The sequence below is a fragment of the Mobula birostris genome, chromosome 1 (genome assembly GCF_030028105.1).
Source record: "Mobula birostris isolate sMobBir1 chromosome 1, sMobBir1.hap1, whole genome shotgun sequence".
In the NCBI taxonomy this organism is placed as follows: domain Eukaryota; kingdom Metazoa; phylum Chordata; class Chondrichthyes; order Myliobatiformes; family Myliobatidae; genus Mobula; species Mobula birostris.
In genome coordinates this window covers 100,400,271-100,426,153 of record NC_092370.1, presented here as the reverse complement: position 1 = coordinate 100,426,153, position 25,883 = coordinate 100,400,271, and the positions used below count along the sequence as shown (strand labels likewise).

Genomic DNA, 25,883 nt, shown 5'->3' with positions numbered 1-25,883 from the left:
TTTTATACTCAATGCCCTGACTGATCAACAACATCATGCCACAGTCCTTCTTCACCATCCTGAATACCCATGACACCATTTCCAATTTCCAATCCTCGAACTATCATTTAAGCTGTTTCTCCGTGAAACCTCTGGCATTTATCAGCAAGGTCAGGGCATTAAGTCAGCAGCATGGGGGTGCATTATTATTATTTCCCAACTCCAGGGATCAGTTCAATCCTGACCTTGGCTGCTCTCTCTGTGGAGCTTGCAAAATGTTGCATAAAGGCATGAATATCCCCTTGGTGTTTCAGTTCCCTCCAAAACCCCAAAGATGTGCTGCTTGGCTAATTAGTTCCTATGGTATGTCCTTAGATTAATGACAGAAACAAAGTGAGAATAAATTGCAGGGATTTCAAGCAAATTGAGAGAGTGGAAACAGAATGAATAGGATTACTTCATTAGAAGCAGACAAGGATCTGATAGTCAAATAGTCTCTTCTGCAACTTTATAAAACAAATAATTCAGAACTAAGTGTTATTTTTACTACTTCAAGAATTTTACTACTGTACATTGGTATAACCTGTAAATAAATAGCTTCCTCCCTTGAATAAATGATGCTTTGTGTCTAAGGTATGAGTCATTTACATGAGTTGGTGATGGATGTGAAGAATGAAATGCAAGATTAGACTGTAGATTATTTAACAAGAGATAAAAATATTAATATTGGAAGTGGAAACTTTCATTTGAATTGGTCACCGCAAGAACCATTTCAGCGAATCGACCAAAACAATGAGCAAAAGTATAGATTAATCATTTAAAACAATAGCCTTGTCCTTGATATATCTTTATGTAATCTCAGCTACTTCAAAAACAAGTTGCTCACATTCTATTAAAAAAAAGCCCAATATTGTACAATATGTTTCACAGCCTCAGGACATCCCAAAACACTTCATAACAAACCAAGAACTAATAATGTGATGTTAGTGTTGTAGGAAGTGTGACAACTAACTTACACATAATGAGGTTCTATAAATACCAATGTGATCAGATGATTTGTTTTTCATATAGTTGTTAGATAAGGGATAATATCCAAGACACTAGGAAAAGCTCCTCTGCATTTCAGAATAGAACCACAGACTTTCTTTATGTCAGCCCGAATGATCTTCTGAAAGAAGCATTTCCTGTGATGCAATACTCCTTCAGTACTATACTGAAGCATCAGCCTAGAACTTGTACTTGTCTGGCTGATGTGGCTGAAACCCACAACATATTGACTTTAGAAACTTGTTCTTTTTAATTGATAAGGGAGGAACTGAACATTAAATGATATATGGCTTAAAATAGCTGTGGTTCCTGCAGCAGCAATAACCTTGATAGATGGGCGTAATATCTCTGTAAACATCACTTACATTACACTGATTGAAGATTGGTTTTGTGGCTTTGGGAAGCAACCATGATTGCTGTGTATATTTGGCTCACATTGTCTATTTCTTCAAGAACACTGGATTTACCATCTTTATGTAAAAGTTCCAAAATGCGTGCATTGGAAATGGCATCAACAACCACATAAAAAGCCTATAGTGTATCATTACTTCTGCCTTTCTCTTAATTCTCTCATCAAGAAATTCTATTGTGATTTGAAAAGATTGCCTTGGCTAGAAACAATTTCATCAGCAACCTGATCTTCTGGTACTTCCGGCATAATTTGCTTAAGTATCAATGTTTCCTTTCAGAGCAATCCATGTTCACGATGTGAGGAGTTGCCGAGACTTGTGCAGTCACACCTGATGGCATGCAATGGAAGCCTGGATAAACTTCTGCAAAATTCATTGACACATCTGAGGGCCATGGATGACGTGGTCCACTCATTCAAAAGCAGGCTTTCCAAGCAATGAATGGCCTTTCCTTAACCGAACATATCCACCCGAGCAGGTTGGGTAATTCAGGCCTGTTTTTAATTGACACATGGAACCCTCACCATGGTTTTCCATTGAAACTTTCATCACCATCCCTCCCACCACCCCATCGAATCACAAGCCCCACTCTGTTGCTACCCCAGCAGCCAATGCAAGAACTTCTCTAAATGCACAAAATTAGGCCCACTGTCATCCTGCTGGAACTTTAACTGTGATAAATAAATGCTTCATTGAATCAATATTAACCTACAACATCACAGCATGGTTCAGAGCAATGAGCTCCATCAACCTCAACCCACTCAACAGAATTGTCAGAATAAGTGGTGAAATCATTGGCCAGGAACAAGAATCACTCAGCAGCATCCATAAGAGACAGACAATAAAAAAGAATCAACAAATAGCAGAGGACATTACACATACGCTTCAAACATACTCAACTCTCATGCAGTCTGGACTCTACTACAGGTCCCTGCCCATCGGCACCAAAAGAGTCTCATCCAGTTTTGTGCCTTCCACCAGATGCCTCCTCAACACCCAATTCTGAATACATGGTATGCATAGCACCTTTGACAGTAAAAGCAGTCAGTTTTATTATGTGTATTTGTATTTTGAATTACATGTACTAATTTTCAGTATTTATTATCTATTATGAGTATTTTATATTGTGTTTAGCTATATATAGTGTGGCATTGTGTGGGCATGTGGCCAAGTGGTTAAGGCATTGGACTAGTGACCTGAAGGTCATGAGTTTGAGCCCCAGCCGAGGCAACGTGTTGTGTCCTTGAGCAAGGCACTTAATCACACATTGCTCTGCGACAGCACTGGTGCCAAGCTGTATGGGTCCTAATGCCCTTCCCTTGGACAATATTGGTGTCGTGGAGAGGGGAGACTTGTAGCATGGGCAATTGCTGGTCTTCCATACAACCTTGCCCAGGCCTGCACCCTGGGGAGTGAAGACTTTCCAAGCACAGATCCATGGTCTCGCAAGACTAACGGATGCCTTTATTATTTATTACTGTGGCATTGTCCTTACCACTGAACTAACAAAGTTACTCACAGAAAATAAAGTGAATTGAATTCAATTGAATCTGAGTGTTCAAACCATTGCTTGGTTTCTTACCTGGTAATTTGAAAGGGAGGAGGATCAGGACCAAACAAAACCTCGTTCTAAATAATTTCCTTTTACTTTCCTCTGGATGATATTGGCCTGTGGCTTGTTAATGATACTCCACAACTGGTGACACTCTACTGCAACTGAGGGAAGTTCAACATGAACACTGTGGTCTCCAATGGGGCAGGTATATATAATTATTTTTCTGTTTTGAGATTTAATGAATGTGGTTAGTGGAAAGGGCATGAATAAGAATACTGCCATTTAATGAAAATTTCACAAGTGTAATTAAAGTTTCTTTACAAAATCTTCATGGTAGTCTACTTAATGAGTTTATAAATGTTGAAAAAAAGTCATGAGTTACATGATTTGGGTAGATAGACTCTGTTTTTCCCAGGATAGAGAGTCTAAAATCAAAGGGCATTGCTTTAAGGAGAAAGAAGAAAGATTTAAAGAAGACTAGAGGAGTAAGTTTTTCACACAGAGGGTGGAGGGACATGGAACAAGCTGTCAAATGAAGTCATAGAGTCTTACAGCATGGAAAAAGGCTTCAGCCTGACTGACCCTTTGAAGAGCAACATGCCTATCTAAGCTAGTCCAATTTCTCTGCATTTGGCCCATATCCTTCTAAACCAGAAGAGTTCTCAACCTTTTTTTATGCCATGGACCCTTACCATTAAACAAGCGGTCTGTGGACCACTGGTTGGGAACCCCTGTTCTAAATCTTTATGATCTATGTACCTCTTTGAAAAGTTGTTATTGTATCGTTCTCAAACATTTCCTCAGGCAGCTCATACATACCTTCCTCTGTGTAAAAAGCCTGCCACTCAAGTACCTTTTAAATCTTTTTCCTCTCATCTTAAACCTACAGTATGCCTTCTAATTCTTGATTGGCCAAACCTTTGGAAAAGCAGCAAGTGTATTCAGCTTTTCTATGCCCCTCATGATTTATACACTTCCACATAGATATATTTGCAATACGACAGGTTCATAAATAGGAATTGTAAATAGCAGTAGCTCTGGAAGTCACTTGATCAACATGGATGAGTTAGGCCAAAGGTCCTGCTTCCATGCTGTGTAACTCAATGACTGCCTGATGTCACAATCAGTAACTGTGCAAATCAATGCAGAATGAAGCTGCTTCTTGATTAATTCCTGATCCATATTAAGTGACACACATAAAAGTTGCTAGTGAACGCAGCAGGCCAGGCAGCATCTCTAGGAAGAGGCACAATCGATGTTTCGGGCTGAGACCAGTGAGAGGGACAGAGGGAGAAAAAGCTGGAAAACATGTACGATCAGATTCATTGCTTAATTAGATTCTGCTTTTATCAGACTCTGAACAGACTTTCACATGCTAACACTGAATTCTTAATCCCCTAATCTGCCTTATTGTGGCCCTTGCACTTAATTTGGTTACATGCACTTTACTTTCTCTGTAGCTGTTACACTTTACTCTGTGTTCCGTTTCCTCTTTACTAACTCAATATGCTTACCTCCAGCATCATCTGCCCAGATGGCATGCAAATAAATAATGCCCATTAAGAGATTCATAAGGCAAAGAAGATGAAAACAGGGAAGTCATAGTGTCACAGAACCTTACACCCATCTAGTCCATGCCAAATATTAACCTGTCCAGTCCCAAAGCCCTGGACTCGGACCATAGCCCTCCATACCTTTCTCATCCATGTACCTATCCAAATTTCTCTTAAATATTGAAATCAAACCCATATACACTGCTTGTGTTGGCAGCTCGTTCCACACTCCCACCAACCTGAATGAAGACATTTGTCTTCATGTTCCCCTTAAATAGTTCACGTTTCACCCTTAACCCATGACCCCTAGTTCCAGTTTCAAAAAACTTCAGTTGAAACAGACTGCTTATGTTAACCCCATCTATACCCCTCATAATTTTGTACACCTTTATCAAATCTCCCTTTATTCTCCTACGGTCCAGGGAATAAAGTCCCAACCTTTTCAATCTTTCCCTATAACTCAAATACTCAAGTCTTGGCAAAATCAATTTAAATTTTCCCTGCACTCTATCTATTTTATTGAAATATTTCTTGTAGACAAATAACCAAAACTGCACACTATACTCGAAATTAGGCCTCGCCAACGTCTTATACAATTTCAACATAACATCGCAGCTCCTATATTCAGTACTTTGGCTTATGAAGGCCAATGTATCAAAAGTTGTCTTTATGACCCCATCTAACTGTGACACTACTTTCAAGGAATTATGGCTTTGATTTTCCAGACCCTTCTATTCTACGACACTCCTCAGTGTCCAAATATTCACTGTGCAAGTCCTACCTCGGTTTGTCCTCCAAAGGTGTCTACATTAAATTGTATTTTCCATTTTTTTCAGCCCATTTTTCCAGCTGTTCCAGATCCTGCTGCAAGCTTTGATAGCCTTCCTCACTGTCCACTATGCCTCCAATCTTGGTGTCACCTACAAATTTGCTGATCCAGGTTACTACATTATCATCCAGATTGTTGAGGTGGATGTCAAACGACAGACCCACCACCAATGCAGGAATCACAAGCCAACTCAAGTGCAGGAATCATAGTGACTTTGGCAATTCAAAGAAAACCTAAGGTATATTACAAAAATTAACCAGAAAACTAACAAGAGCTCAGACAATATTCATACTCTCTCTCGTTGGGATTTCTATGAACTGATTAAGGAAAGCTTCCTGTACACGTTTGACAAGCTCTATCCCATTTAGCCCTTTTACAGTTTCAGAATCTCAGTCAATATGTGTAAAGTTAAAACAATCTTATGTTTCTTGCAATAGTCTGCATTCTCTATTGAAGTTTGCTGTCTAAACCCTCCTGACTATTGGGTGGTCTATAATATGAACCCATTAATGTGGCCATCCTTTTCTTATTTCTTAGTTCCACCCATGTAGCTTCAGTAGATGAACTCTCCAGCCCGTACTATCTGAGCACTGCCATGATATTTTCCCTGACTAGTAATGCCACTCCACCTCCTTTAATCCCCCTTGCTCTATGATATCTATAATAACAGAATCCGGAATTCTGAGCTGCAATTCCTGTCCGTCCTGCAATCAAGTCTCACTAATGGCTACACAGTCATAATTCCATGTATTGATCTATGATCTAAATTCATTTGCCCGTCCTTCAATATTCCTTGCATTGAAATATACTCAACTCAGAACCTTAGTACACCATGCTCAACCTTTTGATTCCTGGCTTTGTAGGTAAGCTTAACAATAGCTTTCCCCACAATTGTTTCACTATCTGCTCTATTACTCTGGCACCCATCCTCCTGCAACTTTGCTTTTGTCCTTGGCATTTTATCCCTTTGATATATTTAGCAGTTTATATCAATATGTGTAGACAAAAGAAAACTTTACTGTGGACCAGGTCACATACCTGTCAGTGCACAACATGGAGAAGCCTGTAATATAGTACTGCAGCCCACCCACTGACTCACTAAGCTGTCCATTCCACAAATGTAGACACCAAATTGCCTCTAACTATAGCAAAGAATGCAAGTGTGATAATTTGTTAAAAATATCTGTCGTTAATGACTTGTTGCCTGGCCCATAACATGTGATTTAACTAAGAAGAGAATCACAGCTATTTTCTCAAATTAGTTTTTGTTTTTTTAAGAGCTGTACCAAATAAAACAGCTGTCTTGATTAACCGATAGCTCAATTAACTGGAATCCACTGTATATTATTATTTAGTTGTTTCTCCTAGCAGAAGGGGAAGTTTAGCTCTTGCTGTTTCATTGAACATTATAAAAATCCTTACACAGATACCTTGGATTTTGTACTGGATTCTTAACACGGACTTTTCCAAAATATTTGAACTTTTCAGCAGCCTGAACTATAACGCCAAGCATGGATTTAAGTACCTTGAACAAGAAATCTGCATCAGAACAAATGTGATTCCAGTTCAATTCCTTGAAGTCATAAGGCACATCAAACTCCCTCATAATACCACAGAACTAATTGCTAAATAATTTGAAGGTGACATCAAATTCTTGCTCAATTTTTATGGCCTAGTCAATCATGAACTAACTATTTCAATTATTTTAATATATGGTGAGTGTAGTTTGCCTTCTGTTATCCCAAAATTTGACTTTACTTTCTAGTCTTTCATTAGTCAGTGATAGAGACAGTCATTGCAGCTGCACTGGCTCAGAAAGACATAAGTTAAACTGTTGCAAAGCTGGAGATCAGGTAAGTAATGCAAGAACATTTGCAAATGTGCCATTGATATGTACTTATAAAATAGCTCATTTTGCATTTTATTATTTTGCTCCCTTCAAATCATTTTCCTCTTGTCCTAGAGGAAGGGGCACATGCTGGATCTTGAAAGGTGGTTCTACATAAACTAAGTGGATTTGTTATAGTTCTAGTCTAAAACTTAATGTTGACTTCAGAAGTAAAGAATATAAGAGGTAGGAGGAGGAAAAAGCGGTTGTAACCCTTGCAACCCCTCCATATTTCATGGTGGATCTTTTACCTCAGTGCTGTATTCTAAATGCACTATTCCTTTCACTCCTTCAAATGCAAAAGTTACATTTGTAAGCTTATGCAGCTGTAAGCTATTTTTCGTATTACCTGTATTTCACAGATGTTAGTGATGGAAAACACCATATTTCTGTTTTCCTCCTCCTGAAAATGGGGATACTTGTGCAATTCTGGATTGTTCTAGCTCATACGCTTTGGTTCATTGAGATAAACTGCAACTTTCACATACATCTTACTGTCTGAAAATTTCTTGCCTGGAGGCATTAACTAGTAGCACTATGTACCCTGGAGAAATTGTTGGCAATCAGGAAAAGCAGGAAACAGTAAAGGAAAGCTGAAAGATGTGGTCAACAGAAGAGATAATTGGGTTAAACATTTGTTCAAAGAACTCCAAATTACAATGCTATGAGTTGAAAATCATGTTAATTCTGAATGCAGTAATGTCTTGAGTGCCTTATGCATATATCACTATATATAACTTGAGATTCATTTTCTTGTAGGCATTCACACTATATACAAGAAACACAATAGATTCAATTAAAGACTACACCTAATAGGACGGACAAGGAATCAACATGTAAAAGACACAAACCCTAAATACAAAATGAAAAAAAAATTTAAAAATAAGCAATAAAATCGAAAACATAAATGAATAGTCCTTGAAAGTGAGTTGATGGGTTGTGGGAACAGTTCGGTGAAGGGGGAAATTAAGTTGAGTGAAGATATCCCCTCTGGTTCAAGTGTTGAGTTTAAGTTGATAGTTGAGTGTTAATAACTATTCCTGAGCCTGGTGATGTGGGTTCTAAGGCTCCTGCACCTTCTTCTTGATGGCAGAGAGAATGGCCTGGATGGTAGGAGTCAAATTATTGAAGAGGCAACTTTCAGCAGTTTGTTGTCATCACTGAGAACTGTGACCTCCTACATGTGTGCTTAGATTATAATGCCTTCGGTGGTCAGATCATAATCAAACTCTGCTGCAGCTCATAGTTTCTCAGCACTGTCAGCCAAACTCCATGCTCAAAAACAGGAGACCGCAGGGTTAAGCAGAGTGTGCAGATATAATTATCTGAATGGCAGATTTCCCAAAATGCGGGCATTGAGAAACCTCATCCATGTCCTGACAAAGAAAACCTGGTACAGTCCTGGAGGCCTCTGTAGCCAGCCTCAAACAAAGGACATAGACAATAGGTGCAGGAGTAGGCCATTTAGCCCTTCGAGCCAGCACCACCATTCACTGTGATCATGGCTGATCATCCACTATCAGTATCCAGTTCCTGCCTTATCCCCATAACCTTTGATTCCGCTATCTTTAAGAGCTCTATTCATCTCTTTCTTGAAAGCATCCAGAGGGTTGGCCTCCACAGCCTTCTAGGGCAGAGCATTCCATATATCCACCACTCTCTGGGTGAAAAAGTTTTTCCTCAACTCTGTTCTAAATGGCCTACCCCAATTTCTTTAACTGTGACCTCTGGTTCTGGACTCACCCATCAGCGGGAACATGCTTCCTGCCTCCAGAGTGTCCAATCCCTTAATAATCTTATATGTTTCAATAAGATCCCCTCTCAGCCTTCTAAATTAAAGAGTATACAAGCCCAGTCGCTCCAATCTTTCGACATATGACAGCCCCGCCATCCCGGGAATTAACCTTGTGAACCTACACTGCACTCCCTCGATAGCAAGAATGTCCTTCCTCAAATTTGGAGACCAAAACTGCACACAGTACTCCAGGTGTGGTCTCACCAGGGCCCTGTACAGCTGCAGAAGGACCTCTTTGCTCTTATACTCAATTCCCCTTGTTATGAAGGCCAGCATGCCATTAGCTTTCTTCACTGCCTGCTGTACTTGCATGCTTGCTTTCAGTGACTGATGTACAAGAACACCTAGATCTCGTTGTACTTCCTCTTTTCCTAACTTAACTCCATTTAGATAATAATCTGCCTTCCCGTTCTTACCACCAAAGTGGATAACCTCACATTTATCCACGTTAAACTGCATCTCCCATGCATCTGCCTACTCACCCAGCCTGTCCAAGTCACCCTGCATTCTCATAAAATCCTCCTCACATTTCACACTGCCACCCTGCTTTGTGTCATCGGCAAATTTCCTAATGTTACTTTTAATTCCCTCATCTAAATCATTAATCTATATTTTAAACAGCTACAGTCCCAGCACTGAACCCTGCGGTACCCCACTGGTCACCGCCTGCCATTCCGAAAGGGACCCATTAATCGCTACTCTTTGTTTTCTGTCAGCCAGCCAATTTTCAATCCATGTCAGTACTCTGCCCCCAATACCATGTGCCCTAATTTTGCCCACTAATCTCCTATGTGGGACTTTATCAAAGGCTTTCTGAAAGTCCAGGTACACTGGCTCTCCCTTGTCCATTTTCATAGTTACATCCTCAAAAAATTCCAGAAGGTAAGTTAAGCACCATTTCCCCTTCGTAAATCCATGCTGACTCGGACCAATCCTGTTACTGATATCTAGATGTGTCGTAATTTCATCTTTTATAATTGACTCCAGCATCTTTCCCACCACCGACATCAGGCTAACCGGTCTATAATTCCCTATTTTCTCTCTTCCTCCCTTCTTGAAGAGAGGGACAACATTAGCCACCCTCCAATCCACAGGAACTGATCATGAATCTTTAGAACATTGGAAAATGATTACCAATGCGTCCACGATTTCTAAAGCCACCTCCTTAAGTACCCTGGGATGCAGACCATCAGTTCCCGGGGACTTATCAGCCTTCAGACCCAACAGCCTATCCAACACCATTTCCTGCCTGATATAAATTTCATTCGATTCATCCATTACCCTACGTCCTTTGGCCACTATTACATCTGGGAGATTGTTTGTGTCTTCCCTACTGAAGACAGATCAAAAGTACCTGTTCAAATCGTCTGCTATTTCCTTGTTCCCCATAATAGATTCACCCGCTTCTGTCTTCAAGGGCCCAATTTTGGTCTTAACTATTTTTTTGCTTTTCACATACCTAAAGAAGCTTTGACTATCCTCCTTTATATTCTTGGCTAGTTTATCTTTGTACCTCATTTTCGCTCCTAGAGGAGAAAAAATGCTTCCTAGAGGACTGTTCCTCATCTGCTTGCCCACCTGAATCTTTATGAGTGCCGTCATTGCTGGACCTACTCATTCGGCAATAACACCCTCTATTAGCTGGAAGAGTTTTGTTCATTTTGCCCTTGACAAGCTGCATTGCATTGATTAGACCTGCCGTGCTTCATGCAAAATATGATTATATTTTAGCACAAGAGAAACCAATGCTGTGCTGAGGGCAACAATTTCAGTTTCAATGTAGTGTTAATTCTAGCAAAGCCTCATGAACCTTGCACGTGAAATTCTCTCTCCTGTCAAATTCCGAAAAGCTTAGGGTGACTCTAGTACTGCAAAAGGAATGGATGGGATAGAGTTTGCCAAATGTGTTCAGGAAAGTTTTCTTCATCAGTAGGTAGTAGTCTCAACCAGAGAGTGTGGGTTACTATTAAGGAATGGGATAGAGCAGGGGAAACCTTTGCATCTAGTGATCATAATGCCATTAATTTCAAATAAATATTGAAAAAGATCAGTCTGGTTCTCAGGTTGAGATTCTAAATTGGAGAAAGGCCAATTTTGATGGTATCAGAAAGGATCTGGCAAGTGTAGATTGGGATAGGCTGTTTTCTGGTAAAGATGTACTTAGCAGTAAGTGGGAGGCCATCAAAAGTGAAATCCTGAGAGTACAAAACTTGTTTGTTCCTAGCAGAATAAAAGGTAAAGATAACAGGTTTAAGGAACCTTGGTTATTAAGGGATATTGAGGCCCTGGTCAAGAAAAAAAGGAGTGCATAGCAGGTATAGGCAGTTAGAAAAAAATTGAAGTATTTATGGAGTATAAGAACTGCAAGAGAATACTTAAGGAAGAAATTAAGAGGGCTTAAAGAAGGCATGAGATTTCCCTAGCTGACAGGGTAAGGAAAATCCCAAGGAAATCTACGGATATGTAAGAGCAAAAAGATAGTGAAAGACAAAACTGGTCCTCTGGAAGAACAGAATGGTAATCCATGCAGGGAGCCAAAAGAGATGGGGGAGAACTTAAATGATTTTTTTTTTAAATCTGTATTCACTCAGGAGATGGACACAGAGTCGATAAAAGTGAGGCAAAGCAGTATCGACTTCATGGTCCCTATACAGTTTATAGAGGAGGGAGCGTTTGCTATCTTGAAGCAAATTAGGTTCAATAAATACCCAGGACTTGACAATGTGTTCGCTTGGACCGAGCAGGGATAGTTAAATCATCCTTAATGACAGGCGAGATACTGGACATTGGAAGATAGCTAATATTGTTCCGCTGTTTAAGAAAGGCTCTAAATATCATCTAGAAAATTATGGACCGGTGATCTTTATATCTGTAGTGGGAAAGATATTGTAAGAGACCAGATATATGAGTATTTAGGTAAACACGGACTAATTAGGAATATTCAGCATGGCTTCATGTGTGGCTTCATGTAATAGTGCTTTTCAAGGAAGTTACTCAGAAAGTTGATGAAGAAAAGCAGTGAATGTTGTTTACATGGACATTAGCAAGACATTTGACAGGGTCCCTCATGGAAGGTTGGTCAAGAAGGTTGTGTCACTCAGCATTCAAGATGAGGTAGTAAATTGGATTAGACATTGGCTTTGTAGTAGAAGCCAGAGAGTGGTAGTAGATGTTTGCCTCTCTGAGTGGAGGCCTGTAACTAGTGGAGTGCCACAGAGATTGGAGTGTTGTTGTTTGTCATCTATATCAATGAGATGGATGACAATGTGGTTAACTGGATCATCAAATTTGCAGATGACACCAAGATTGGGGGTGTAGTGGATACAAGGAAGACTATCAGAACTTGCAGCGGGATCTGAACCAATTGGAGAAATGGGCTGGAAAATGGCAGATGGAATCTAATGCACACAAGTGTGAGATGTTGCACTTTGGGAGATCAACCAGAGTACTTTTTATTTTAATATTTAAAATATTTAAAATGTCACTGTCTACAGGTGAGGTGCCGGAGGATTGGAGAGTGGCTCATGTTGCTCCGTTGTTTAAAAGAGGATCGAAAAGTAATCCGGGAAATTATAGGCCGGTAAGTTTAATGTCGGTAGTAGGTAAATTATTGGAGGGAGTACTAAGAGACAGAATCTACAAGCATTTGGATAGACAGGGACTTATTAGGGAGTGTCAACATGGCTTTGTGTGTGGTAGGTCATGTTTGACCAATCTATTGGAGTTTTTCGACGAGGTTACCAGGAAAGTGGATGAAAGGAAGGCAGTGGATATTGTCTACATGGACTTCAGTAAGGCCTTTGACAAGGTCCCACATGGGAGGTTAGTTAGGAAAATTCAGTCGCTAGGTATACATGGAGAGGTGGTAAATTGGATTAGACATTGGCTCAATGGTAGAAGCCAAAGAGTGGTAGTAGAGAATTGCTTCTCCGAGTGGAGGCCTGTGCCACAAGGATAAGTGCTGGGTCCATTGTTATTTGTCATCTATATCAATGATCTGGATGACAATGTGGTAAATTGGATCAGCAAATTTGCTGATGATACAAAGATTGCAGATGTAGTAGACAGTGAGGAAGGTTTTCAGAGCCTGCAGAGGGACTTGGACCAGCTGGAAAAATGGGCTGAAAAATGGCAGATGGAGTTTAATACAGACAAGTGTGAGGTATTGCACGTTGGAAGGACAAACCAAGGTAGAACATACAGGGTTAATGGTAAGGCACTGAGGAGTGCAGTAGAACAGAGGGATCAGGGAATAGAGATACAAAATTCCCTAAAAGTGGCATCACAGGTAGATAGGGTTATAAAGAGAGCTTTTGGTACATTGGCCTTTATTAATCAAAGTATTGAGTATAAAAGCTGGAATGTTATGATGAGGTTGTATAAGGCATTGGTGAGGCCGAATCTGGGGTATTGCGTTCAGTTTTGGTCACCAAATTACAGGAAGGATATAAATAAGGTTGAAAGAGTGCAGAGAAGATTTACAAGGATGTTGCTGGGACTTGAGAAACTCAGTTACAGAGAAAGGTTGAATAGGGGTTAGGACTTTATTCCCTGGAGCGTAGAAGAATGAGGGGAGATTTGATAGAGGTATATAAAATTATGATGGGTATAGATAGAGTGAATGCAAGCAGGCTTTTTCCACTGAGGCAAGGGGAGAAAAAAACCAGAGGACATGGGTTAAGGGTGAGGGGGGAAAAGTTTAAAGGGAACATTAGGGGGGGCTTCTTCACACAGAGAGTGGTGGGAGTATGGAATGAGCTGCCAGTTGAGGTGGTAAATGCGGGTTCTTTTTTAACATTTAAGAATAAATTGGACAGATACATGGATGGGAGGTGTATGGAGGGATATGGTCCATGTGCAGGTCAGTGGGACTAGGCAGAAAATGGTTCGGCACAGCCAAGAAGGGCCAAAAGGCCTGTTTCTGTGCTGTAGTTTTTCTATGGTTTCTATGGTTTCTTTCTACTTCTTATACAGTGAATGGTAGGGCATTGAAGAGTGCTGCAGAGCAAAGACATCTGGTAAGACAGGTCTATAATTCATTGGAAGTGGCAAAACATGTAGATAGGGCTGTAAAGACACCTTTTGGTACATTGGCCTACATAAATCAAATTATTGAATACAGGAGACAGGACGTTAAGTTGAAGACGTTGGTGAGACCTAATTTGCAGTATTGTCCACTGTTTTGGTTACTGACCCAAAGAAAGATGTAATAAGGTTGAAAGAGTACAGAGAAAATTTACAATTATGTTTCCGTGACTGGAGTATCTGAGTTATAAGGAAAGATTGAATAGGTTAGGATTTTATTCTTTGGAACATGAGGGGAGATTTGATAGAGGTATACAAAATTATGAGGGCTAAAAATAGGGTACATGCAAGCAGGTTTTTTCCACTGAGGTTGGGTGAGACTACAACTAGAGTTCATTGGTTAAGGGTGAAAAGTGAGGGGAAACTTCTTCACTTAGAGGGTCATGAGAGTGTGGAAAGAGCTGCCAGTACAAGTGATGCCTGTGAGCTTGATTTCAATGCTTAAGAGAAGTTTGGATGGACATGGATGGTAGGGGTATGGAGGACTATGGTCCTGGTGCACATCGAAGGAGTGGGCATTTTAAATAGTTGGGCACAGACTAGAAGGGCTGAAAGGCCTGTTTTAGTGTGGGTACTTTTCCATGACTCTGACTCTCAATGTTGTTTTAACATCAAAGAGTAGGGAGCAAGTTCAAGGACCGGATCATTAAAGAGGCTTCAAAATCCAGTTATGGTTTGAAAAATAAAAGGAGAAAATTGCAAAATGAAGGACAAACTATCCTTCCCCTCAGTGGAAGAGGGTAAGATACTATATTATGAAGTTAAAGGAGTGGATTATACAGGATTAAATATCTCGCTGTTTGATATTACCTAAGAGAGGTGCGAATGAGATTGTCAATTGATTTTTGAGGCATCAGCAAGGATCTTGAATTTCCTTCATGAAATTAAAAGGCAGTGAAATCATGAAGAAAATGGAATTAACTGAAGATTGCAGATATAGGGCTCAAAAAGTTTGCTTTAGAAATCAATTCAGGCATTAGGAAGCAGCTTTAAAACAGGAAGATAACACACACAGCCAAAGACGCATGTGAAAACATAACCTTGACAATAATTGAATATAATTTTAAAAAGTCTGACTTAGGAATGAATAAGTGCTGTTGGCAAGTTCACGATGCTTTCTGGGGGAAAAGACCAAGTAGCTGATAGAATCAGGGTCAAGGGCACGTGAGAATCAAAGCTCCTTCTTGCAGCTCAACAGTGATGCTATTGAAGCAGAAATGACACTTTTATTTAAATAACTGACAACTCAGTGACCAAAGCATATAACCTCCTGTTTGAAAGTCGAATGGCATTTTATTGATGTGTTAAATAACTTTAGTAAATACTACGACACTTCAGATACAGTATGCTTGACCTTCAGTCCAATTTAAACGGCTTCTGTCTCCTAACAGAGGAACTCACTGTTGAACTGGAAATCATACCAAGCATATCTTTCAATGTGACATCAAATGGTTTCCGTTGAGGAGTTAAAATCTCACATGAATGTGATTGATGGAGTTGTACCTCAGGGCGTAGCAACGGGAAAATTTCAGTTCCCACATTATTAATGGCCAGCAGAAAGACTGCACCCCTACAAAACCATATATCTGTGCCTATGATACAGTTGTTTCCGAACTAAATGTATATATAGACTAATTTAAAATGTTTTAACCAATTCAGACTTCAGACATAAATAAAGAATGGGAAGCAATCTTGCCTACTTAAAGTTATTTCTTCTTTTAGATGAGCTCTTTTGAAAGGATAAACTGGATTACTGTACCCCTGAGCATAATCTAACATTAACCTAGATCATGGTTAATGGGCAGATATCAATTCCATCTACTGGCCTTGTTTCCATGACTCTTACTTCAAAAGCTTTACCACTGAGTAATTCAACCAATGTTTGGGGGTGAAAGTTCTAGATTTCAGCTACACACTGTATATCAAGAAGTACTACACACTGTGTGAGGAAGTATTTCTTGAATCAAGCCCATGAGTGATTGAGCTCTAAGTTTTAAGATCATGCCCTTTTGTTAGCATGACCATCATTGTTCTTGGCAAATTTTTCTACTGAAGTGGTTTGCCATTTCCTTCTTCTGGGCAGTGTCTTTACAAGACAGGTGACCCCAGCCATTATTACTCTTCAGAGATTGTCTGCCTGGCGTCAGTGGTCGCATAACCAGGACTTGTGATATGCATCAGCTGCTCATATGACCATCCAACACCTGCTCCCTTGGCTTCATGTGACACTGACTGGGGTTGGGGGATGGTGGCGAAGCAGGTGCCACACCTTGCCCAAGGGTGACCTCAGGCTAGTGGAGGGAAGGAGCACCTTACACCCCGACTGGTAGAGACGTAACTTCACCCTGCCAGAGCAGGACTTTGGAAAAATATGGACAACTTCCCCCTATCTTGGTGAAGGAAGATAATGATGATTAAAATCATTATCATTATATCAGCACTGCCTTTGGCCAATTGAAGAATGGGCTATTAGAAAACCAAAACCTCTCACCTGGCATAAAACTCATAATCTACTGGGCAGCATTAACCCTTTCCCTCTTCTGAGTACTGGGCACCTATAATAGACACTTCAAGGCAATTGAGATATGATACATCTCCAATTTTGTCTTTGCAAAATCCTTCAGATACACTGGAAGATAAATGAACCAACATCTATATCCTCTCCTGAGCTAATATCCCCAGCACTGTTACACTCATCAGTTACGTTGGGCAGACAACATCATTCATGTCTGACACTAGATTCCTGAAAGAGGCATTTCTATTCTGAGCCCTTGTCACAGGATGGCATTAGCAGGCAGGCAGGTAGAGTGAAAGTTTCAAGGAGTATGCTCAAGATGTCCTTGAAAAACATGCTATATCCCCACTGGCTCCTGGAATCTCTGGTTCACTACAGCCTAAAGTAAGAAGAAGCATTCATAAAATTGTACAGCACAAAAAAAAGGCAGGCCATTTGGCCCAACTTATCCATACTGGTCAAGATGTCTGTCTGAGTTGATTCCATTTGCTTGTGTTTGGCCCATAATCCTCCAAACCTTTTCTATCCATATACCTGTCAGAATGGTTTTGTGAACCTCAAGGTAATTTATGGGGAGCACATACAAGCCATGTTTGAATGATGGAAAAAGTGCACCACTTTTCAAACTATCTATTCCCTGCCATTTTATCCTTAGGCACAATCTGTAGTTCCCACAGTAGCCTCATCACCCTCTTCAAACCCCACAGAAGTGGAGGGAACGCTGAAGAAGAATTCAATCTGTCTTCACAATTTAAAGGTTTAAAATATTGAGTGCACAGTAATCCAGAGAACGTGTTCAAATCTGCCACCCCAATCAGGGGTGAAGGGTAGACATACCAAAGTTCAGGGAACTACGGCTGATGAGAGATATCGAGGTTCTGATGAGCAGAAGGAAGGAACATGAGGTAAGGAACATTGCAATTAGGCAACTGGGAAAGAATGAATCCATTGACAAATCTAAAAAGTTTAAGACCAGACTTAGGAGGGAAACCAGGAGGGCAAAAAGAGAGTATAAATAGAGATGGGAGGCAGGATTAAAGATAATCCCAACAGTTTCCTCAGTTATATTGATAGTACAGGTTTGACTAGGAAGAGACTAGATATGCCTAGAGACCATTATATGTGAGACCGCAGGAGATGGTTAGGATTCTTAACGTCTGTTTCTCCTCGATGTTTACTAAGGAGAATATCATGGATGCTAAAGAAATGTAGGTAATAAGTTTCTATGCTGTATTGCTTTATGACTCTATCTGCAAGAGGTGATTGATAAGTTCGTGGCCTAAGGTAGAAGGAGATGAGTTGACCTGCATGTGCATGTAACGAGAGCTGTAGCATCTCCTTCTACCTTAGGCCACAAACTTATCAATCACCCATCTGTGGGCACTTTCTGGAGGTCCAAGATCTGTATGCTGCACAACCGCTGGACTAAGTGTGTAAATGTAGGAGGAGAATATCTTGAAAAATAAATGTGCTAGGTTTTCTAAAATTGACTCCTTCTACCTTAGACCACGAACATATCAATCATCCCGTGTAAGAGTTCGTATAGTAAGCACATTACGAAGAAGGAGGTATTTGCAGCCTTAGTGAATGACCAAGTGCACACCTAGACCTTATGAGAGGTCAGGAAAAAAACTGTGGAGGTCCTTTTAAAGGTATCTGCTTCTCTGTTAGTCACTAGCAAATATCCAGAAGACTGGTGTGTGGCTAATGTTTTCGTGTTCTTAAAGAAGGACAAGAAGGACAATAAGGACAGGCCAGAGAATTGCAGGCCAGTGATCCAGACTTCAGATATTGGGATATTACTGGAGGGAATTCTGAGGGACAAGATCCACCATGACTTGGATAGTTGAGGCCAGATCTGGAACAGTCAGTACAACTTTGGCATGCAAGGTCATGTCTGATAAATCTTTCAGAGGTTCTCAAAGAGGAAATGGAGGTGATAGATGAAGGTAGGGATATCATCTACGTGGACTTTAGTGAGACCTCTGGCAAGTGTTGCATAGGAGACCGATCTAGCAGATTACGTTGCAAGGGATTCGGGGAGAGCTAGAGAAGGAGATCCAGAATTGACCCAATGATGGAAGCAGAGAATGATGGTTGGAGGCCTGTTAATAGCAGAGTGCTCCAGGGATCAGAATTGGGACTCCTTATTCATTATTCACATAAATTATTTGAATATGAATGTACATGGCATGATTAGCAAGTTTGCTAATGACACTAAATTAGAAGGTTTTGGGTATGGTGAATCAGATTACAATGAATTACAGGGATCTCGATCAGTTAAGGAGATGAGCTGAGGAATGGCAAATGGATTTCATCTTGGATAAGTGTGAGTTGACATATTTTGGGCATTCAAACCAGGGCAGGAGCTGTACAATGGATAGCAGGGTACTGACAAAAGTGTTGTGGAACAGAGGGACTTGGGAGTATAAGTACACAGTTCACTGAGAACGGCTGTGCAAGTAGACGGGGTGGTGAAGAGGACATTTAACATGCTGGCTTCCATCGATTAGGGCATCAAGCTTAGGAATAGGGACATGTGGCAGTTACACGTCATTTGTGAGAATTCACTTGGAGTATTGTGCACAGCTTTTTTCACCCTGTTATAGGAAAGACGTTGTCAAGCTGGAAAAGGTGCAGAAGATATTTACGAGGATGCTGCCTAGATTAGAGGCCCTGAGTTTTAGGGAAAGGTTTATTCCCTGGAGAATCGGAGAATGAAGGGTGACCTCACAGAAGCTTCTAAATTCAAGAAGGATATAAATAATGTGGAGAAACCCAGAGCAGGGGAGTCCAAAAATTAATGGGCACAGATAAAAGATAAGAAGAGAGATTTGAAAGAGACCTGAGAGGTAATTTCTTTACACAGAGGCTAGTAAATACTTGGAATAGGCTGACGGAGAAAGTAATCAAGGTAGGTCCAACTGCAAAATTTAAGAAGTATTTTGATAGTTAGTTGGAGGGAAGGGACTTGGACGGTTATGGGCTGAATGTGGGCAACTGGGACCAGCAAGGAAGATGTTGTGGTTGGCATGGACCAGTTGGGATAAAGAGACATTCTCTGTGCTTGATGACTCTATGACTCTATCGAAGAGTTTAAATATAATTTAAAAGCCATTTGAATGGAAAAAAAGCTGGTAATAAAACAAAATATGACTTGCAATTTTCACCTTACCTTGAAAATTTACAGATGTCCTTTAAGAAAAGAATCCATCTGTCTCTAGTCTAATACGAGCTAGTTTAAAATTCTATTCCTACACCAACCTGTATGGCTCTAAATGGGACTAAATACTCATAAACAGTGGTTCAGGGACTTCTGATTCTGCCACACAGCTCCAGTGACGCGGGTTTAAGCCTGACTACTGGTGCTGTCTGTATGGAGCTTGTACATTCTCTCAGTGTCTGCACTGTTTTTCTCTTAGTGCTCTGCTCCCAAGTTAGAGTCAGCCATTTCACTGGTTACATTGCTGTTGCAAATTGCACCTGGTGTATGTGGGGGAAAGGTTAATCAGTATGTAGTTGATCATCATACAAGAGAGAATAGGAAAAATGTTGGGAAAACAGGATTAGTGAGATCACTCTGAAAGCTGACATAATATTAGGGGTGGGTGGAGGAGAAATGGGATTTGTGTAGGTGAGTGTTTGATCGTTAGCACAGACATGGTGGGCCAAAAGGTCTCTTTCAATGCTGTATGACTCTAGGACTCTATCACTAGGAATGCACCAGCAGTGTGCTTAGCACCAAGTTCATGGATAAATCATGTTAATAAACAGGTGGCACAAAACCTAAATCAGGTTAAATGAGTGCCAGCTAATTGCACATCACAAACCTAGGCCTAACTTTGTGTATTACCCAGATTTAGTTTCTTGTGTATGTATAAAATCTTGAGTCCGGCCAAGAAAGCACAACAGATCTGTCAATTTAATAATGAGACTTCAATTTAAATACATGCCCCAGCTGATTTTGGTAAAACCTTGCTTAGATTAAATCTTCAAAGTCTGAATCCAACTGAGCGCAGTTTGTTGGGTAACTTATCCCTCTAAGCAAAATGTTGGTATGCACACAGAGAGAGACATGCCTCACTGAGCACAGGCTGTCAGAACTAATAGCTCTTTTTCTCTTACAGCGTATAATGAGAGGTGCTAGGGGCTGAGGTCATTCTTTAACATAATCTCTTCTCTTCTGATGGACAGGTGTAGGATAAGGATGGGGAGGGAGTGAAGGAAAGGGCAGGTGGAGAGAAACTAGCTAATTACCTGAACTTCCCTCTGCTGTAAAGCCTACATCTTGGGGAAATGAGGGTACAATTTAAATAGCAGTCGCCTAAGTGCATGAAATGATTTATTGCTGTTAAACGGAAAAAAGGTGTGCCAGAATACCAAAGGTAAACGGAATATCTAACAATATAATTGTCAATCTTTCCATTATGAGTGACTGTCTGCACCAAGTACAGTCAGGCCTAGCTGACTGGTCAAATGCTTAGAAGTGACTAGCTGCTGGCAGCTGTTGAATTTACAGATGTTACTCAGTTGCACTGATTAGAGTAGGCAAGGTTGCATGAGTAATTTCAAAGTATGTTGACGTATGTAAAAGAATCAAAAAGAATCACCTGGGTTGAGTTGTGAATGGCTGAGCTATATTCTTATTCATATTGAGCCTTTAGATTGAAACAATTAGCAATATCTCATAAACAAAAAGTTAACATCTGCATTCAGGCTAATGACTGAAGATTTTCAGAGCTACAACATTTCACGATCAAATGCTTGAAAATTTGCTTCCAATCTTGATCTCCCTTTTGTTACTTTTCCTATTGCAAATAGAAATACCTGGCAAAAAATACAGTACTATGGACTGTGGGATTAATTATAAACATAAGAGATGCAGATACTAACATTTTGACAAACTTGTATAGATGAGTATATTGACTGGCTGCATCACAGCCTGGTATGGAAACATCAATGCTCTTGAACGGAAAATCCTACAGAAAGTAATTGGATATGGCCCAGTCCATCACAGGTCGAGTCTTCCCCACCATTGAGCACATCTACACAAAACATTGACAGAGGAAAGCAGCATCCATCATCAGGGACCCCCACCACTCAGGACATGCTCTCTTCTCACTGCATCCATCAGGAAGAAGATATAGGTGCCTCAGGACTCACACCACCAGGTTCAGGAACAGTTACTACCCGCAACGATGAAGTTCTTGAACCAAAGAGGATAACTTAACTCAACCTCACTTTGGCATTGAAATTCTCACAACCTATGGACTCACTTTCAAGGACTCTTCATCTCATGTTCTCGATATTTATTGCTTATTTGCTGTATTTATTATTATTATTATTTCTTTCTTTTTGTATTTGCACAGTTTGTATCTTGCACACCAATTGAACACCCAAGTTGGTGTTGGCCTTCAATGATCCTATTGTGGTTATTATTCTATTATGGATGTATTGTGTATGCCTGCAAGAAAATGAATCTCATTGTTGTATATAGTGGTATATATATACTTTGATAATAAATTTACTTTGAACTTTAAAATGCTGGAGGAACTTAGCAGGTCAGCAACATCTATGGAGAGGAATGAACAGTCAATGTTTTGGGTTGAGAAGGGTCTTTTTTACCTAATACATCCTCACTTTTGTAAAGATAATGTACAGATATTATTCGTCATTCTTCAGTTGTTTTAGTTTCAGGATCAATGACAGACAAAATGTTTATCATACTAATGATCTCATAAAGATGGCATTTAAATTTTAAAATAGGATTTTAATGATAAGTTTCCTAACAGTTTAACAAATGCAAAATAACTCTGCATCAGTATTGCATAATTATCATCTCAAATGCACTAGGCACCACCTGTTTACAGAGATCAGGTTATGCTATTCTAATATCATCTTCTAGAATAATAAAAATTATAACGTAAAAGGAGATAATCTCCTGATGAGTTTGCTTTGGTGTAAATTTAAACAATGAAGCATCCTAACTTTACTTTCCTTCACCTCATCCTGTAGTTTTTATTAGATCTACTGTCCAATTTTTGAATACTTTAAAGTGAAGGTATATTTAAAGTAGAGGTTGATGGCTTCTTTATTAGTAAGGGTAATGATAGAATGGTACAACAGACTCAAAGGGCTGAATGGCCTAATTCTGCTCCTATGTTTTATGGTCCAACGGTCTTAATTCTTTGTAAGAAAAAAAATGTGGTAGTTCTACACTTTAAAATGACTGGTGACTCAGATAGCTGAATTCCCTGTTTGAACCTTTCTATGTTTAAAAAAAAGTGTGCCCTGAAACGTCCACTGTACCTCTTCCTAGAGATGCTGCCTGACCTGCTGCATTCACCAGCAACTTTTATGTGTGGTGCCCTTTAAGTTTAGCAATAATCCTTTGTCTTCTCCTTCTTCACATGTGGGTGGGGAGTGGAGGTAGCTGAATATGGATGGATAATTGAAGTATGTTTATCTTCATTGCATATTTTCTTTACTTGTATATGGTGATGTGGAATTGGATAGAAGAAGCACCAGCATGTAATTATGATTTAAACCAGGGCTGAAATTTCAAAAAGTCTTCAAGTGGACAGACTTGTATACAAAGGCACAAACAACTTATGGTGAAGACATATGATTTTATATTTGGGAAGAATTTAAAGCCATATAGACTAAAGCTATTGAGTGGTATGGATAGGCAAAGGGACTGAGAAGTTCAAATGTAAATGTGTGAGATAGCTGCATTATCTAAACTAAAAGAATACCAGGTGTATGGTATAGAACTTGTGTGGGTTTGATACCAAAGAGGCTGTTTCTAGCCTTCTATATTACTACCTTCTAAAACAGTATAGAACAAAGAGCACACTTAACGTCGAAATAACTTGTAAAATTTTGAAGTAATTAAAGGAGACAGCCATGAACAAAATAGAGCTGGCAAACTATTTTACTCCCTTTTCCAAATATCCTACGGGTGAGACAATCCACATAAAAAAACAGATCGTGGAAACATCACACTCCATGTTTTTGACATCATGGAGACAAAATGATTTCTAACTGTCCAAAATCTACTGTTGCCTTGGAAATGAATGCAGTGCCTTTTAATTATTTATTTTAAATAATTTGTTCGTTTCTCTAGTAGTTAGATGCTCTCATGCATTGAAAATGGAAAGAACAGTCATTAGCTTTCATTTGACTATGTGGCACTTAAAATAAATCATAGACAGAAATAGTTTTGATTACCCTACTCATTTTTGGCCAAGAATGACAGATGGTTAGTACATCTGCAATCCAAATTTGAGCCCCAACATAACTCCAACAACAGGGTATAGAAGAGAGTTCATTTTTTTGGTCTTTTCCAGCTTTAGGTAGAGTAACTCAGCATGAAACTTTGTTTGTGCACATAAAAAGGACCAATCATTCAGCTAAACAGAAAATGAGCAGCAGGAACTCCAAGCAAATTTTGAAATGAAGATAAAATAGAGTATTTGTTTCTAGTGCCCATTCACTGCATGAAAATAATAGGCTAGTCAATGAATTGCTTGGAATGCACATCAGAACAACAGTAAGTGTATACACTTACTCAAAAATATACAGTGAATTTGTAAGCCATTCCAGTGTACAAGCTACACTTCACATGGCTCTCATTCCATCATCAAAGTTCTAAGTACAAAGTATTTTTAAATATGCATACTATATGCAACCTTGAAATTCATCTCCTTGTTCTGCAAATGCTTTTACATTTACAACATCTTTTGTGAGTCGAGGAAGAGCCTCCAGAATTCACAGCCCCTTTCATCCACCCTTCCAGCTGTCAGCTCATGTACCACACCCCAATCCCTGCAACAGTAGCCTAATCTGTCAGCAAGCTTTGAGCAGCATTGCTTTAAATTAGACAAGTAGTTTTAAACGTGGAACTCAGGACCCTCCATCAAGGATAACCTTTGTTTTTTTGCTCTCTTATATTTCCTTGCTTTGGGCAATTTGACTACAGTTAACCAATGGATAATGGCAGGTTCTTATATCAGAAAATGAATGCTCAAACATTGTAAGTATGCACATGCTTCTTCAAAACCTCCAGGTAACATCTTGCCTGATGTGCCCCAACAAGTAACAAACAGCAACCACTTACTTTGACATAATCTCTGCCGTAGTATTCCTCGGATCTTGTCTATGGCATTGAAATCAGTAACATGGAACATGTGAGCAGATTTGGGTTCGGAAGCAATCTCTTCCAGTTCCTCCTTAAGGGCATCACCAACTCCCACAGCGAAGAGCCTGATGCCAGCAGAGTGAGCCAAAGTGGCATTTGGCAAGACTTCATCTTGGCTTCTGCCATCAGTCAGGAGGATTGCTACTTTCTGGATGTTCGGATTATTGGGTCTTCCGCCTTCCCATTGTGAGAAGCTATTCAAAGTGATGTAGCCAATGGCTTCCCCAGTTATGGTGTTCCCACGTCGATACCTGATGCTTGCTGCAGCCTGCTTGATATCTTCTGTGTTTTCATAGGCACCTAAGTTGAACTCAGTGTGTGGCTTGTCACTGTAACTTACAACCGCTACCCTGGTTTTATCAGGACCGATGTCAAAAGTGTCCACCAAGTTGGCCACCCACTGCCTGACCTTTTCAAAGTTCTCCTTGCCCACACTATAGGAAGTGTCCAGCAGAAAGACCAAGTCATAGTGGACATTCTTGCAGCCTGTAAAAGAATCAGAGTCAACAGGTAATACATGGTACACATTGAAAAGCATAAGCACTGCACCCCAACGCATTTCACTGCAACATGCTGCCTTGAAACAGTGACAGCCAGAAACATAAAAGAAAGCCCAGCTCTTTCACTCAGCTCCTTTGTGCTCCTTTTGAGCAGAGATCCACTTGAAGTGATGTACGACACAATTGAAGGCTGTTATTATGTGCAGTTCCATAGTTCCAGCCTCCCACAAGAGTTTGCTGAAACCTGCCCTCATCAGACTGAATATATTACAGAAGTTGTTTTTCTGTTAATACTCACAGAAAAAATTCAAAATTGTAAAATTGTTTTCACGTTTAAAGTTTAAAATGTTCAATTTAAAAATATAAATGCTTTGCTGTGTCAGTAACTGAAATTTCTTACTTCATGATTGTAGATATATTGTACATAATTTGCTTTTAACAGGCTTCTTCATGTTGGATCTTTTTATTATCTTGAGGGCAGCATTGCATCAACAAATTCAGGAGTAACACCCCTTCTCATCCTCTGA

The 25,883-nt window shown here is 39.9% G+C and overlaps 1 protein-coding gene across 1 annotated transcript in view; it reads right to left on the bottom strand.

Moving 5' to 3' along the window:
- col22a1 (collagen, type XXII, alpha 1) overlaps positions 1-25,883 on the bottom strand; it is a 306,811-nt gene that overhangs the window by 254,574 nt on the left and 26,354 nt on the right. Inside the window, exon 2 of the mRNA XM_072246143.1 lies at positions 24,776-25,342. Within this exon, the coding sequence (XP_072102244.1) occupies positions 24,776-25,342 (567 nt within the window). The remainder of the gene's footprint in view (positions 1-24,775; positions 25,343-25,883) is intronic.